We start from the raw sequence: 16531 nt of genomic DNA, 5'->3' as shown, positions 1-16531 counted from the left end.
AGAGTGACTTGGAGGGTTGACACTACTTTCTACAGAGAATTAAACCCACCTATGAGTAATCTTTCTCACTGGCAGATCGGCAGCAGAAGTTGGTTATATGCAACTAAATGCAACTCGGCAAACTCCCAAATCTCTGCTTTCATAGAGGTGCTCACATGTGTTGACAGTCATTTAATCAACTCTCGTAAGGGCTTTTTGTTAAATAATAAGATGGGATAAAAACTCATGTTTGAGTTATTTGAGGTTTTATTTACTCATTTTTATTTACCTCATTTTAAGGCCTGCTAAAGAACGGATTACTTTTATTTTATCCTGCTGTGTAAAATCTTATGAGTATATACTGCAAGTGAAGTTACCTGAAAAGAAAGTTAAAATCTGAAATGACACTCAAAGAATATATCTCAAAACATGTCTTTTTATTAATTGTATTTTAAATTCATCAAATCATTTGGGATCACACTTTTTTTTTTAACATGAATAAAGTAATAAAAAAAACTATCTGGTGCATATTTGTTACTAATAAGCCAAAAATAAGTGCATATAATTAAAAAGTGTGAGTAGTAGCAGAGTGCCTTTTGATGCCGTAAAAGTTTATTACACACTGATGATCATGTGATAACCTGTGTCACTGATGTTTGATCAGTAGCTTTATCTCTTTGGGCCTCCTGGGTTATTGTGTAAAATGAAAATAGGTCGCTTGTTTTCCAGCTCGCAGCCACATTGCCGCTCCTGTTTGTTGGAACAAAGTTAAAATGTTTTTCACCTGGACTTTGCTGGCCCTGCTTTTTACGTTGATTTTACTGTGAGTATTCCTCCAAAGCAATACCTGGGTGTCATCCTGGCAGAGTTTTTTATTTTTTTATTTTTTACTGTCCAACTGATGATCCCATTTTTTTTCCTTTTTTTGTAATACAGATATGGAATATGGCCATATCGGTTCTTCAAAAAGCTGGGGATACCTGGACCTCGGCCCCTGCCTTTTATTGGAACGATGCTGGGCATGAGGAAGGTACGCACAGAAACCAAACTCACCTTAGAGACTGGGATATGAAGAGCTGACTGATTTGATCCTTGAGAATTCGAGATGAATGAGCTCTCTGTATACTTTAGATGTCCTATTCAGTGGTTGTTTTTTTTTTTTTTGGACACTAAAACAGATTTTCTTGTAACTTCTTGTAGGGATTTCTTGCTTTTGACAGAGAGTGCCATGCCAAGTATGGGGACATCTGGGGGTGAGTTCTTGCTTCATCAGTATACATACAAGAAATCACCAGGAGGTCTGTTGATATCAAATTCTGTCTGTGAGCCATGATCACTGCCATGATCACTGGGACAGGGTGGAAAAATATTCACTGGCTCACATTTTTCATGAAGCCATTTCTCTTTTTGGCCTGAAGCAGATCTCTTTTGGTGGAAGCATAGCATCCAATTTTAGCATCTTTATTTTAGGGATAAAAGGGGAAAAAGTTTGGGGACAGTTCTTTACAACACAAGGCGAAGTTTCTGAAATGCATATATCCTACTATATCTACACTAGGTTCACAAACAGGTTCACAGTATAAGTATGTCAAAATTCCTTTATCAATATTTAGATTAAAATTTATATAAAATGATTAATAGAAGATTTGAAAAGCAGTTATTTCACTTCAGCTTTAAATTTGTTCATCCTTTTTCTAGAGGTGGGAATCACCATACATCCCACGATACGATATTATCACAATACTTAACGCACGATACGATATTATTGCAATTTTTTAAAATATTTTGCGATATTCAGATTCTGAACATAAAGGTTAACTTTATCAATATTAATTTTATCTAATATCAAAGTCTCACACTCAGTCATTCTCTCATTTCAGTCAGTTTTATTGTTGACAAACTGAACGGTTTGTATTACAGTCTAGTCCAACTTAACTGAATGCAACCATCTGGTACAATTATAGCTATTCTGAACTATGCAATTTATGAAAACTATGCAGCCCATTCAGCAACTGAAGAATTTGAAAGTAAATTAAAACAAAATATAATTTTGCATTAAATAAAAAAGTTTTACACTTAATTAAAGTAAAATATGTCTTAAATTAAAAGAAGTAAACTGTCATGTTTATTGCTGCCAAAAAAAAGTTAAACACATTTGGATAGTGAAGGAATGTCAGGATTCTTGCTCAGAAAAAGGATCAACATGCTCTGAAGTCAGAGTCCACAAAAACTTTTTTTGTAACAAAATATCGATTTCTGCTGTCCCTGTATCGATACATTATTAGCAAACAAAATATCACGATACTACACAGTATCGATTTTTTCCCCCACCCCTACCTTTTCCCCTCCTTTTTGCCAAATGAATTCCAGTCAAAGTATGAGTTCAGGGAATGTGAAGTGAGAAACATATGAAAACCTACAAAAATAAACTCTATAAAATTTCTTATTCCATTGTCATGTATTTATTTAATAATAATAGGACCGTGATATCCCATTTGTAGCATCACGTGTAATCGATGTGTAATTTTACTACCTGCACAGATGAAAAAACCTCTTTGATCTGAAGGTGCTTTACATATCCAGATGCTTAATAATGCCTTAAATGATTTGCTGTGATTTAAGATTTAAGATACTGTGAAAGGCTCTTTCCTTTTCTGCAGGTTGTACGATGGACATACGCCGGTGTTAATGGTGACCGACCCTGAGATTGTTAAAACTGTGATGGTAAAAGAGTGCTACTCTTTATTTACCAACCGCAGGGTAAGAGGCTCCGCTTTCTATCGTACAGTAGAGTGGAAATTCAGCAAATCATGAAACCTTTGGATGTCCTGTCAGCGCAACACTCCCCAAAAGAGTTTTATCTTTTGCTTTTTTTTGAAAGCTAAACTGAAATATGTTCCCCCCTAGATATATCATTAACATGGGGTAAAAGGGCAGGTTAATAATTACGTTTTACTCAGGCCTGTCCAAACTGTTCTAATTCCATATACATTGATCTGTCCAAACAAAGTACTACATGAAAATGCATAATATAGAGCTATCACAGAAATGATGCTACAAGATATTACAAATGATATTACATTATCTGAGCAAACTACACGTGTCGTTAGGGGACTGGAAGATGTTGGTGGAAGCAAACTGTAAACACTAAGAGTAGTTTTTCCTTGTCGTTTTCCTTTTCAAAGGATTCTGGTTTCTTCAGCGAACCTCTGGATGATGCAGTGGCAGCAGTGAAAGACAAACGGTGGAAACGGATTCGCAACACTCTGTCTCCATGCTTCACCAGTGGAAGACTGAAACAGGTCGATATCATATGTGGGTTTATTAACCACGTCTGTGTTTAATGTGCGCTTACAACAAAAGTAATAGATTTATTTCTTGTTCAAATGTCATCACTTTGTATTGGGTTTTTTTCCTCAAACTACTTAAACAGGCATCATTAAAAAGTTTTGGCACCTTTACACATAATATATAAAATCACTAACATTTAGCTGTTTCTTTGGATAATACTGACATAAAGGTACACAGTAATTTGAGGTATTTCAGGAAATCACTAACATAAGGCACTATTTGTAGCTCCTAATAGCCTTATTCCACTATTTCCACTTTAATTTAAAGTGAATTGTGTTCTGGTACTTGCCGTTCCTTTTTTAAGTTCCCAAAGTGTGCAAATAATTATAGCTACATGTTGTCCACGGCTCAAAATATAACCACATAACAGACACTTTTGGCTGCCCCCTTATTCAAAAGGTGTCATTACACCTATTACATTTAGCAGATTGTTATACTAAATTTCTGTCTTCTCCTGGTACCAAACCAGTGAGTTTTTGCTTGTTTGGCAATTGTGAAAACCACCTTATTATGGAGCTACCAAACATACCACTAGTTATTATTATTATTATTGGATATCACTAATTATTTCTAAATCCTCAGAGAAATCAGTAATTTTCAGAATAAACAAGAATTTGACTCTTTTATTGCTCTTTTATTGTTTTATTTTGTGGCAAACATGGGTATATCTCTCCAAAATAAAATAAATATAATATAATTCTCTTATTTTGTCTTTTATTCCTTTAAGATTTTTCCCCTCGTTGCTCGCTATGCAGAACGACTTGTTGCAAAACTTGAGGAAATGAATTTGGATGAACCCATCAATGTCAAACAGTATGTTGTTAATCTGTAAAATGCCAGCACATTACACTGTTCATCCTAAAATAACTGAAGCATTCACCACATGTATTTTCAAATCTTATAGGTTTGTAGCTCCTTACAGTTTGGACACTGTGACCAGTGCTTCTTTCAGTGTGGAGACAGACTCCATAAACAATCCAAACAACCCTATTAATGTTCAAATTATGAAGGTCCTTAAAGTCAACACTGGGCTTTTCTTTTTGCTAAGTATGACCTTACTTTTACTCTTTTACACAAACTCCATTTGATCATATCCTTTTGTTAACCACTCTTTACTCTTCTTTCAGTGGCATTTCCCCTCAGTCGTCGTCTGTTAAAGCAGCTCAAAATTGAGATCATGCCCAAAGAAAACATAAACTTTTTCCTCAACATTATCAAGCTATTTAAAGATGAGCATCATGAAGCCAAATCTGTAAGCATTATATCTGTAAAGGAAGACCAACATTATCTAGTCTGTATGCACTTACCTCTGGGTCATTTTCAAGTCCTGCTCTGAATGCTTGTCTGCTTTAAACCAGACACGACCAGACTTCCTGCATGTGTTGATTCAAAGTGAGATCCCAGAAAAGAACTATAAGAACAATGAAGAACAGCCAAGTAAAGGTATGTTTTTATCGGAGAAGTAACCAAGCCCAAGTTAGCCTCCAGTCTCAAATATGAGGTCTCCGATATATGATGGAGTCTTAAGAGCTTTGTATTTGAGAATGAGGATTTTAAATTCAATTCTGTATAGCTGTATACTGATCATTTATTTTAACAGTTAATGTCAAAATACATATTTTAAGAGGGAAGAATACAGGGCAGAGCTCACGAATGTAGTTGAGACAAGCTCTGGGTGATAGTGAAGAGTTTTGAGTGTTTTTAAGTGTTGAGGGGAAACTGCCAAGAATGTGTTTGGTGTATCCTCTGGATAGAGGAAAGAGGAAATGGAGAAGTACAAGAAAGTATTCAAACGTAGAGGTTAGCGAAGAAAATGTGAACTAGGGAGATGAAGACAGTACACAGGAGAACTGCTCTTGCTTTCACAATGTTAATGGACACGTTGACAGATGACCTCAGGCAGTGCTGTTCACCGATGATTTGTAGTGAGCGAAGGGAGCAGGTGGAAGAAAGCCTGAAGAGATGGAGGTATACTTTGGAAAGAAGAGGGAGGAAAGTCAGTAGATGCAAGATAGAATACATGTGTCTGGATGAGAGGGAGACAGATGCTACAGAGATACTGAAGCTATAGGAGTTTAATAGACTTGTAGTCAAGACCGCATAAACCGTGACCAAGACAAGACCAAGACCAAAGGGTATCGAGACCAAGACCGAGACAAAAAAAGTCTTTAAACTGAAAAATTGGCTTTTGAAAAAATGACCCGGGCTTAAGCCCAGTAAGCCACCCACCCCCGGCTCCGCCAGTGGTTGACTCCAAATCTCCCGAACACTATTTCAATCTGAGAAGTAAGACAGAGACAAGACCAAGACCAAAAGTCCGTTGAGACCAAGTCAAGACCAAGACCACATAAAAGTGGTCTCGAGACATCCAACTCTAGAGTTACTTGGGGTCAACCATCCAAAGCAACAGATAGTCCAGAAGAGAGTGGACTGGACATAGAGTGAAGTGGGTGTATATGAGTGTGAGGGGGGAAAGCTAACAAGAATGTAGTTGTGCCTACATGTAAGGTTTAGAGATGGTGACCCTAGAAAAGGCTGAGCTGGAGGTGGAAAGCTCAGGTTGAGCACTTTAACGATAAGGTTAGAGAACGAAGGCTGAGATAGTTTGTACATGTCCAGAGGACGGATAGTAGATATGTTAGGTAAAGGGTGTTGAAAATGGAGCTGCCAGGAGGGAGGAAAAGGGAAAGACTCAGAGGAAGCTCATCTATGTAGTAAAGAAGGACACGCAGAGCGTTAGTGTGACAGAGGAAGATGCTAGCGACAGTGTGAGATGGAGAAAGATGATCTGCTGTGGTGACCCCTACAGGGGGCAGCTGAAAGAAGATCAACAGTATTTGGTCCCTGCTCCACTTTTTATTACCATAAAATCTTTTGTTTTTTGTTTTAGGTTTGACTGAACATGAGATACTTTCCCAGGCCTTCGTCTTCACCCTTGGAGGCTACGACACCACTAGTAACACTGTTACTAACATCCTTTATAATCTGGCTACAAACCCTGATGTGTTGCAGACCTTACACAAAGAAATCGATGATAACCTGAAGGAAGATGTACAGTAATTCTTTACATAATTTTCTGTCATCTTTGTTTGAATAATGGACAACAATTAATTTTCTTTTTGTGCTTGCCACCTCCATTATTTGTCTAGGCGCCCATTTTATACGAGGAGCTGACCAGTCTAAAGTACTTGGACCAAGTTTTACTTGAATCAATGCGACTGTTTCCCGTTGCCCCTCGCCTCGACAGGGTGTGCAAAAAAACTGTCAAAGTGAATGGCCTCACCATCCCTGAGGGAACTGTGGTTGGAATTCCTGTGTGGGTGTTGCACAAAGACCCACACTACTGGAACTCACCTGAGCTTTTCAGACCAGAGAGGTAAATGTGTGCCATTACAAACTTATTGAAAACTCATCCACTGGGACATAATTCTTAAAGAAAATGTTGTATTTGTGCAGAGTAACCCAGCCATATCTCTCTTTTTACACACCTGTTATGTTATTTTTTAATGTTTCAAATAGCAGAATAAACGTAAAAGTCTCATCTGTATCTGCAGGTTCAGTAAAGACAGCGGGGAGGAGGTGTACCCATACATGTACATGCCATTTGGACTCGGCCCTCGTAACTGCGTTGGGAGGCGCTACGGCCTACTCACCACGAAGATGGTTATTGTCCGTCTCTTGCAGAAGTACACTTTGGAAACATGCAAAGAGACAATGGTAAGAACAGCACTCTGCCACATTCAGACTGTCATACAACTATGCTGTCATGTTCCTGATTTTCTTTTCTTTTTCTTTTAGATTCCACTTCAGTTTGACTGGAAGTTTCAGCCAGTTCAGCCTGTAAAACTCAAGTTTGTTCTCAGAAAAGAGTCATCTAAGAGGGAACGTCTCTAAATCCCATCAAACATGTTTTTATATCTGCTGCCAAGATAAATTCACTGAGTTGATATTTTCAACTATTTTAAAATGTTATTGACAGTGGCGCGGCTGCCCCTCTGGTGGTCTTCCTTGGTCTCTTGTGTTCTGGGGGCCTCTGGATGTCTGGAGTTTTGATCTCCTCCATACCTGCTTCATGCCCTGGAGGACGGGGCTGTGGCCCCCCCACACCCTCTAGCAGATCATTACATGAAGGAACCTTTTAAAAACAAGCGCGTCCATGCTCACAGGTGTACACACGGGTGATCACACCCACAAACTACACCCTTTTTGGCTCCTACCTCAAAGCACACTGTGTTCTGTTGATCTTATGTGCTGCACAATAATGTTTAATATTTAGTATTTACTGTCATATTCCCATATATCATTGTGATGTTGTTTATTCTATTACTCTTGTTCTCTTCTGCTTGCTTTCTTTTTTCTTTCTCAGCAGGTGATCCAGGTGATTGATATATGCATTTTTTTTCTTTTCTTTTTTTCTTTTTCTGCTCATTCTGTTGGTTTTTGGTTTTTGCCCTTCTCCCCCGTCACTCTTCTCAGCTGTTTCTCTTTCCCTCTTTCTTTCTCCCCTTCTTTCCCCCAGTCAAGTCTGTCCCATATTCAGTAAGTGAAAATAAAATAAACAATAAAAGGTGAATCAAATGGACCATTATGGCAAGGCTGGGATGGTCAATTTGGTAAAGTAAATCCGTTGGGCATCTTTCTTTGCCTTTAGACAACAATTCTGATGGCAAAAGAGCCAAACAGGACAGGCAAAAAAAAAAAAAAAAAATGTTATTGAATGAGAGCAGGTTAAACATCTGATTTTGCTGTGTTGATCTCTTTTAATTACTTTTATTTAAATTGTGTTGAAAAGTTGATCTATTTTGTGTCCAAAAGTTACACCAGTCGGTGTCTTAAATGGACCTTACACTCAAGAGATTTTGACTTTAGCGTTTATACATTTTTAAATTGTAATTGCATTTATTAAATCATAAGGCTACTGCTTGTGCGATACACCTCTCACTGATGACTGTAGTTTTGTTATTGGTGGTATCTGTCTCCATCTAGCTTCAACAGCTGGCAACAAGAGTTTGATTTGTTCTAAACTTTGACGACTGTCCATTGCTGGTTATATAGAAAGAAATTTCAGATTGTGTCATCAAATGCAAATACTTGCATTGCCTGTTTACTGTCAGTGTCTTTCATGTTTTCACAATAAAATATGTCCAAAATCCAAAGTTCCAGCATATGTTTCCAGAACTGAGCTTCTGTGCTTCTTCTTCTATGCTGACAATTTGGACAAATTTCGTTTTCCAGAAGGAATAGTTCCACATCCTCCTTCTTTTATTATTTTTAACAGTGGTATGTTGAACAAATGCAGTACTGAGTAAAAATCTGTAAAAAACTGTAAAGTTTGCCTGTTTTTACAGTGACAGGAATGCTTTCATGTCAACAGCATCAGCCAAAAGATCAGATTATGATCCTTCATTTTCAGGACCCTCATCACATGCACTGAACATTAACTTTTTACTCCTAAGTGGATTTCACTGGAAAGGATTTCAAAGGTGATACAAAGTTTCCTAGTAAATTTTATACCATTTCATCAATTTTAAAACAACAAATAGGTTTAAAATAAGCTAAATGGAACTATTATGCTTAATAATTTTAACTTATATAAGTTGCAATGCTGATGGTTAACAAGTTTCAAATAATAAAGTCCGAACGTGTAAAATCCCTAGAAGGCTCACTGAGCTCCACCCACTTTGTTTAAATCATCCCTTTAGAGGGTTAAAATGGCTTGTTTCATAGACAGGATAAACTGGGGAGCTGAATAAAGCAGCGGTCCTAAACCTTTTTTGCACCACAGACCGGTTTATGCCCAACAATATTTTCACGGACCAGACTTTAAGGTGTTGCGGATAAATACAACAAAATAAAACCGGTACCAAAAAAAAAAAAGATTTATTCATAACACATGCAAAAAGGCCCAGGGAAACAGAGTTAACGATAAAAACTATTTAAAAAAAAAGTCATAAAAAAATTATAAAAACCCTGAAAACCATAAATTTCCCACCCAAACCTCAACTCTCACGGCCCGATACTGGTCCGTGGCTCGGGGGTTGGCAACCACTGGAATAAAGCATATGATAAGTAGGACAGCTTGAGCTACTCTGGAGTCCAAGTATACAAATGTAGAACAGGAATTCAGCATAACTGGTCCGTTTTAATTAGTGAGCAATACAAAACATTGATTTTTGGACTGTCAGAAAACCACGATCAAACCTGTGAGTCCAGAATGAGCCCCACTAGCTGTTGAAAAATGGGTGGAGACAGAAACCACCAACAATAGGGCTACAGCCATCACTGAGACATGCATCACTGCCAGCAGCATATTTAATGCACATGAAAGATTTTAAAAAGACTGTCTCTAGACTGTGTAGACTGTATTTATTTTATATTTATTTACTTTGTACTTATTAACCCATGAAACGCATACACAAAGAGAAATCAAAAGTAATCAAACAATGATGAAAAGCAAATTTAAAGCAGAAGTGTCACAAAATAATGTTTGCACAAATCCAAAGTCATTAAAATGTATTAATGCTGCAAGAAAATTCAAGTGTTTACACTGCACTGACTTGATAACCTTTTAAATTTAGCAGTAGAAAAAAAATGCACAATGAACGTCATCATGCTAGCAGCTCCCTCTTAGACTACTGATTTCTGGGAACAAACTTGAGTTTTACAGGCTGAACTGGCTGAAACTTCCAGTCAAACTGAAGTGGAATCTAGAAAAAAGAAATGGATGTAAAATCAGTGACAGGACAGCAGAGTACCATGACAGTCTGAATGTGGAGGAGTGTTGCTATTACCATGGTCTCTTTGCATGTTTCCAAAGTGTACTTCTGCAAGAGACGGACAATAACCATTTTCATAACAAGGATGGCGTAGCGCATCCCAACGCAGTTACGAGGGCCGAGTCCAAATGGCATGAACGCGTATGGGTTCACCTCTTCCATGTTGTCTTTACTGAACCTGCAGATACAGATCAAACAAACCTTTAAAAATGTAGATATGTAGAGTCCTATAATTCACTGTATTTAACCACGATGTTCAGGCAACCTTCAACATAAAGAGTAGGAGGGCGTAGTTCAGGGCAAAAATACACTGTTACTTCTAAAGCTTTGAGGAGCTCTCGGGCCTGATTGAGGACAAGTCAGATCAAAACCAGCTCCACACTGCAGCACCCTCAGTCTAGGGGAACAGTTCAGCTTCCAGAACAACAATGACTCAAAGCAGACAGCTGCAGAGGTTTTGGGATGAAAAAGATGAAGCAAACGTCCCAGATTTCACTAATTATTCTCTCTTGTGGAGAGCGACAGGGTTCTTCATAACCTTGTGATGACACACCTACATGCACATTTACCTCTCTGGTCTAAAAAGCTCAGGTGAGTTCCAGTAGCGTGGGTCTTTGTGCAACACCCACGCAGGAACCCCAACTATGGTTCCCTCGGGGATGGTGAGGCCATGCACCTGCACAGTTTTTTTGCATGTCCTGTCAATTCGAGGGGCAGTGGGAATCAAACGCATTGATTCAAGTATAACTTGGTCCAGGTACTGTAGACCAGTCAGCTCCTCGTAAGAAATGGGTGCCTAGACAAATAAAGGCAGCAAACACAAAAAAAAAGACAATATGTAAATGATGTCCACTACTAAATCAGTGATGGAAACACATCATGGGACGAATTACTGTACATCTTCCTTCAGGTTAGCATCAATTTCTTTGTGTAAGGTCTGCAACGCATCAGGGTTGGTGGCCAGATTATAAAGGATGTTAGTTAGAGTGGTACTGGTGGTCTCGTAGCCTCCAAAGATGAAGATCAAGGCCTGGGAAAGCATCTCATGTTCAGTCAAACCTACAGAAAAAACAAAATCAAAGTCCGTTTATAATTAATATAATAACCCTAAAGTAATCAGTAACTAGTACTGAGCCAATCTCACACTGAAACTGACAACTGATCAAAAAGAAAAATGCCAGAGACAGTTTCCTAAATCTGAAGGTGATGTGAAGAACCACATAATGTTTGACACTCCTGAGGAATTACTTTAATAGCTAACAGATAGTTAACTGAAGGTAAGACAAACTAATTATTGCACGTGTTTTGTGACATGGATGCAGTGTTTTGAGCTTGTGTGTTCTCTATTTTGTGTCTCTAGGTTAATTATAGCTGACTTTTGTCCGTTCCCTTTTGTGCCTATATTGTGAAGACAGTCATGTCTCTGTATTCGTTACCTGTGTCAAGTCCTCTCGTCTCCCTCTCAGTGTAATTTCCTGTTTTATTGTGATAGTCTCTTGTCTCAGGTGCTTTGTGTTCAGTTCAACTTCCCTTGTCTTGTTATTCCTGATTTGCTCCCGGTGTATTTCCCAACTGTTTCCCATCTCCCCTCATTACCTGCTGTTTATTTATTGTCTGTCTCTCCTTGTTCTTTGTGATGTAGTCTTCTCATGCTGTGTGTCTTCTCCTGTGTGTTAAATTTCTCCAGTAGTTTCCAAGTTCCAATAGCTCTAAAATGCTGTATATAGAAGTGGTAACACCAACGAGAAATAGATATCCCATTTCTCCTGGCTACTCTTCCATGGCTCCCTCATCTTGAAATACAAAGCCCTTAATGCTCCACAATATCTCATACACCTCACAGTGCCTCATAGGGCCTGTTACAGTCCAGGCTCACTTTGACATCTCTCACATACAATTTAAAACACTTAGCCAGGCTGGCTATATAAATACGTACAGGGATATTACAGAGGTATGTACAGCCCTTCATTTAATTACCACCCAGGTCCTGATTTATAACATGTAACACTGGCAGGTCTCTTGTACATGAGACATATGAGCAGATTGATGTCATGAGAAAAAATTGTGTGTAAAACCCCTGATCCTGAGTGGTCTGCAGTACATGTGACATGAGTGACTTGAAAGTGGACAACAAGCTGAGCCCTACACTTTGCCCTACTCGCCCTGATACTTCTGTGGTAAAAACATACCTTTACTTGGCTGTTCTTCATAATCCTTATACGTCTTTTCTGGGATCTCACTCTGAATCAACACCTGCAGAAAGTCTGCTCGGTCCTAGATAAGAAAAGAAAACATTCATCGTTAACAACAATTCCAGAAACCATGTATGAAATTGAATATTCCAAAGTTAAAACAATACTAGAGTAGCACACACAAGTTAATACAGGTAAAATTTATATAGCGCCAAATCAGAACAACAGTCGCCTCAAGGCACATGTTGTACGGCTTTTTGCCGCACACACCTCATGGATGAAAACAGGCGTCACTGGTGTTCTTGTCCAAAACTACATCCAAGAACAAACAAACAAACAAAAAAAACAACAAAAAAAAAACGCAGAAGTTTCTCTAAAGTTTTTCCCTGAAGTAATTTTTCCTAATGGTCACCAGGGGGTGACTACTCTTGTTTCAAAGCTACATAAAACAACACTTTAGCTATATTGTGTCAGTAAACACTTTCCTGATGAGGTGATTGGCTCTGCAACTAGTTTCATTTCCTTTTAAATTCAACAATACATTTGCTTTGTAAATTATGGTGCCATTAGAATGACACAGCAAGAAAAGGCATGGGATGTTTTACTATGTGATTAAGAAGTTGCAGGTGAGGATAGAGCTGCTCATTGTTTGGCATGTTGAGTTTAAAACATCAGGATGGGGACACTGAAAAGACTCAGCACAACGATAGTACTGCTATACTATTTTTGTACAGTATTATAGCCAAGAATATGTACAGTCCCTCGCAGCATCTTCCTTTTCGACCCCACATAACATGAAGCTACAGCTACATGACAATGACCCAAAGGTTAGTGCATACAGACAAGACAATGTTGATCTTCCATTTTAAATTGAATGCTTACAGATTTCTCTTCATGATGCTGATCTTTAAATCTCTTGATGATGTTGTAGAAAAAGTCAATGCTGTCCTTGGGCACAATATCAATTTTCAGGAGCTCTGCCAGACGTCCACCAAAGGGAAATGCCACTGAAAAGAGAGCAAAGAGTTGTTAACCTAAAGCTAAAGATAGCATATTACCAAATGGTGTTTGCATAAAAGGAGGGCATACTTAGTAAGAATAAAAGCCAAATTTTCATCTTAAGTAGTTTCTGGACTTGAACATTAACTGGATCATTTGGATTGTTTATGGAGTCTGTCTCCACACTGAAAGAAGCACTGGTCACAGTGTCTAAACTGTAAGGAGCCACAAACCTATGAGAGTTGGAAAAGACAAATGGTCAGTGCATTATTTATTTTAGGATGAACAGTATAATATGTTTGCATTTTACAGATGAACAACATACTGTTTGACAGTGATGGGTTCATCCAAATTCATTTCCTCAAGTTTTGCAACAAGTCGTTCTGCATAGCGAGCAACGAGGGGAAAAACCTTTTTTTTTTTTAGTAATGGAAACAAAATAAGAGAATTATGTTTATAATTTTTTTTAATCTAGTCTAGGTCAATATTTTTTGTCCATGATTTTTTTTAAGTGTAAAGGTACCAACAGTTTTAGCCATGCCTGGGAGTTGTTCTCCCAACATATTTTAGCAAGTAAAAAAATGCACTTCATATACATGTTAACACACAAGTGGTTAATGAACTCAGATGTGATATCAACCTGTTTCAGTCTTCCACTTGTGAAGCATGGAGACAGGCTGTTGCGAATTCGTTTCCACCTTTCATCTTTGACTACTGTAATGGCGTCATCCATAGGTCCACTGACAAAACTGGTATCCTGTGAAAAGGAAATAACTTTACTGTTGCTTCCACCCTGTCACACAGAAACTCAAAGTTTCCTCAGATAGTGTAATGTCTTCTAACACCATTTTCGCCAAAGCGCAAGCGCTTATGTTTTCATTACAACATGACGTCAACCTGCGTTTATAGCAGATTGCTGATGTCTGACCTTTGACCCCTGGCCTTGAAGCATTACATACTAAAATTTTATGACCAATATGATTTTATTACCCTTACGATAGGAACCAACGATTGTTGGCTGAAATCTTTGGCTTCTAATATCTGAGATCTTAAGACATTCACGCAGTGAGATACAGCTCTCTCCAAGTCCTTCTATATAATATATTATAATGCAGACCTTCCCAAAGTGTGGGGCCCGCCCCCTTTGTAAAAGTATCTCTGATTCTGCTATACAGAGCAAGAAAGATAACATCTATCGTTCATCTCTAGGTGGCTACAAAACAGTGAAGTGTGTTGCTTGGTTTACTTCATGTGTCTCAGCTCCTGTGTACGTGTGAGCTGATGTAACCCTTGAGTATAAATGTGTAACTCTTGGTGAAAGTCCAATCTGCCAGATTTGAACATTACTTCATTTATATATAATACCAGTTTGTCCCTGTAGTTATTGTGTTATTACACACGTCAGCCTCAGACTGTAGCGCCACTGAAAGCAAACTTGGAAAAATAATAAAGTAAAAAACAATGTTTAGTTAGCAGACTCTATGTTACATGGAGAGTGTTGCACTGACATACACTGATATACAACAAGATGAACCTCTTACCCTGCGGTTGGTAAATGCAGAGTAGCACTCCTTCACCATCACAGTTTTAACAATCTCAGGGTCAGCAATCATCAACACTGGCGTTCGTCCATCGTACAACCTAAAAAAAGAAAAGAGTCTTTCACAATTCTTTTTTTTTTTGTACTATTACACATCTAGATATGTAAGCTGATTCTTGCACTTATCCCTAAAGAGAAAATGGTTTGTTATGTTTCCACCGAAAGATATTTGTTTACCATCTCATATTTAAACTATTTTATCAGATCAAGCTCCAAAGTAAGAACAACTTCATAAAAAGAGGAAGCCAGTAGAAAACTTTTTTCATTATTCCATCCTGTCACAGAGTTGACCTCACAACCACAGTCACAATATGTTACATTTTTAACATACTGTGAGTTTGGCTCCCAGAGATATTTTGGTATGAGTGGATATCAGTGGTGGTTTTGAATGCGTCTTCTATCAGTCATGATGAATTAACAACTCACCCCCAGACGTCCCCATACTTGGCATGGCACTCTAGGTCAAAAGCAAGAAATCCCTGCAAAAAGGTAGACAGGAAAAAAAAAGTGTATTAGTGTCAAAAAGCCACTGAATTGGACGTGAGCACAGACAGGTTCATCAAGCAAATCCCGATCTCTAAATCTCAATGATTAAATCAGTCTGCTCCTCGTATCCCAGTCGCTAAGGTGAGTTTAGTGTATGTACGTACCTTCTTCATGCCCAGCATCGTTCCAATAAAAGGCAGGGGTCTCGGTCCAGGTATCCCCAGCTTTTTGAATAACCGATATGGCCATAATCCGTACCTGTGTTGCAAAAAGAGAGCGAGGATAGGAGCCAGTTGGACAATAAAACAAACAGCAAGCCTGACACCCAACTGTTGCTTTCGAGGTAATTAAGAAGAAACAAGATTCCAGGTGCGGTGGCTTGACCGCAGTGAACAGTCGAGGAATACTCACAGTAATATCAACGTGAAAAGGAGGGCAAGCAAAGTCCAGGTGGTTGCTGAAAACAGCGTGAAAAACATTTTTGACCTCGTTCCGACAAAAGCGCAGGTGTAGCTGAAGGCTGGAAAACCAGCGAACCTAAGAAGACGTCATGTGGTGGGAGGAGAGCGTATGAGACAAAAATGTGTTTACGTAATAAGGTGTAAAAAGGGTCAGACGCTTTTAAAACGTTTTTGGTTTTGCGTAAGTCTGAATAAAATACTTTAACCATCAACGATTTCTAATGTGTCTGCTATTTCTGCTGCATGAAATGATCCGCTTTAGGGTGTCCTTGGTTTGTAAATCAACTTTCGTTTTGATCTGTTTTAATACTTCCCTGTAATAACGAAGTTCTCCATTATCCCCCCAATAATTATTTTCTCACTTTCCACGGTTGCCGTCCGGTCTAGTTTGTCTCTAATCGACTTTTAACATATGAGTCTTGTGAATATTTCTACGGGGCTATTACTCCTGCGCATGCTCAGCAGTTGTTTGAGACCCACCTTTTTTCTACAAAAACCAAGGAGGCCCTGCAGAAGCTGATAATGTCCCTGACACAGGCTGCTGTAATTCTTCTCTCACAGCTTTGTGGAAGTGTGCAAGCATTACTCTCTTCAGTACTTTTCTTGTGTTTTAATTAACATGTTTATCGCTCTGATGACGTGATCCATACTAATTGCAGTGAGATTTATCTAATTCTACTATGCATT

At 38.4% G+C, this 16531-nt stretch overlaps 2 protein-coding genes across 2 annotated transcripts; one reads left to right on the top strand and one right to left on the bottom strand.

Annotated features, from left to right (window-relative positions):
• Positions 1-547: 547 nt before the first annotated feature.
• On the top strand, positions 548-7316 carry LOC113035472 (cytochrome P450 3A40-like). Its single transcript, XM_026191061.1, has 13 exons — positions 548-802; positions 916-1009; positions 1180-1232; positions 2640-2739; positions 3165-3281; positions 4058-4143; positions 4235-4377; positions 4458-4582; positions 4689-4773; positions 6221-6381; positions 6480-6706; positions 6885-7047; positions 7129-7316. The coding sequence occupies exons 1-13, from the start codon at positions 753-755 to the stop codon at positions 7222-7224; spliced, it is 1500 nt and encodes a 499-aa protein (XP_026046846.1). The 5' UTR covers positions 548-752; the 3' UTR covers positions 7225-7316.
• A 2021-nt stretch (positions 7317-9337) lies between these two features.
• On the bottom strand, positions 9338-16310 carry LOC113035333 (cytochrome P450 3A40-like). The gene is made up of 14 exons (XM_026190848.1): positions 16207-16310; positions 15795-15920; positions 15548-15641; positions 15324-15376; positions 14839-14938; positions 13938-14054; positions 13623-13708; positions 13388-13530; positions 13181-13305; positions 12296-12380; positions 11005-11165; positions 10676-10902; positions 10122-10284; positions 9338-10037 (listed from the first exon to the last, which is right to left on the bottom strand). The coding sequence occupies exons 2-14, from the start codon at positions 15860-15862 to the stop codon at positions 9963-9965; spliced, it is 1497 nt and encodes a 498-aa protein (XP_026046633.1). The 5' UTR covers positions 15863-15920; positions 16207-16310; the 3' UTR covers positions 9338-9962.
• Positions 16311-16531: the final 221 nt, after the last annotated feature.

This window comes from Astatotilapia calliptera, chromosome 13, assembly GCF_900246225.1.
Source record: "Astatotilapia calliptera chromosome 13, fAstCal1.2, whole genome shotgun sequence".
NCBI lineage: Eukaryota > Metazoa > Chordata > Actinopteri > Cichliformes > Cichlidae > Astatotilapia > Astatotilapia calliptera.
The sequence above is the reverse complement of the archived record's forward strand: the minus strand, read 5'-3'. Positions and strand labels throughout refer to the sequence as shown.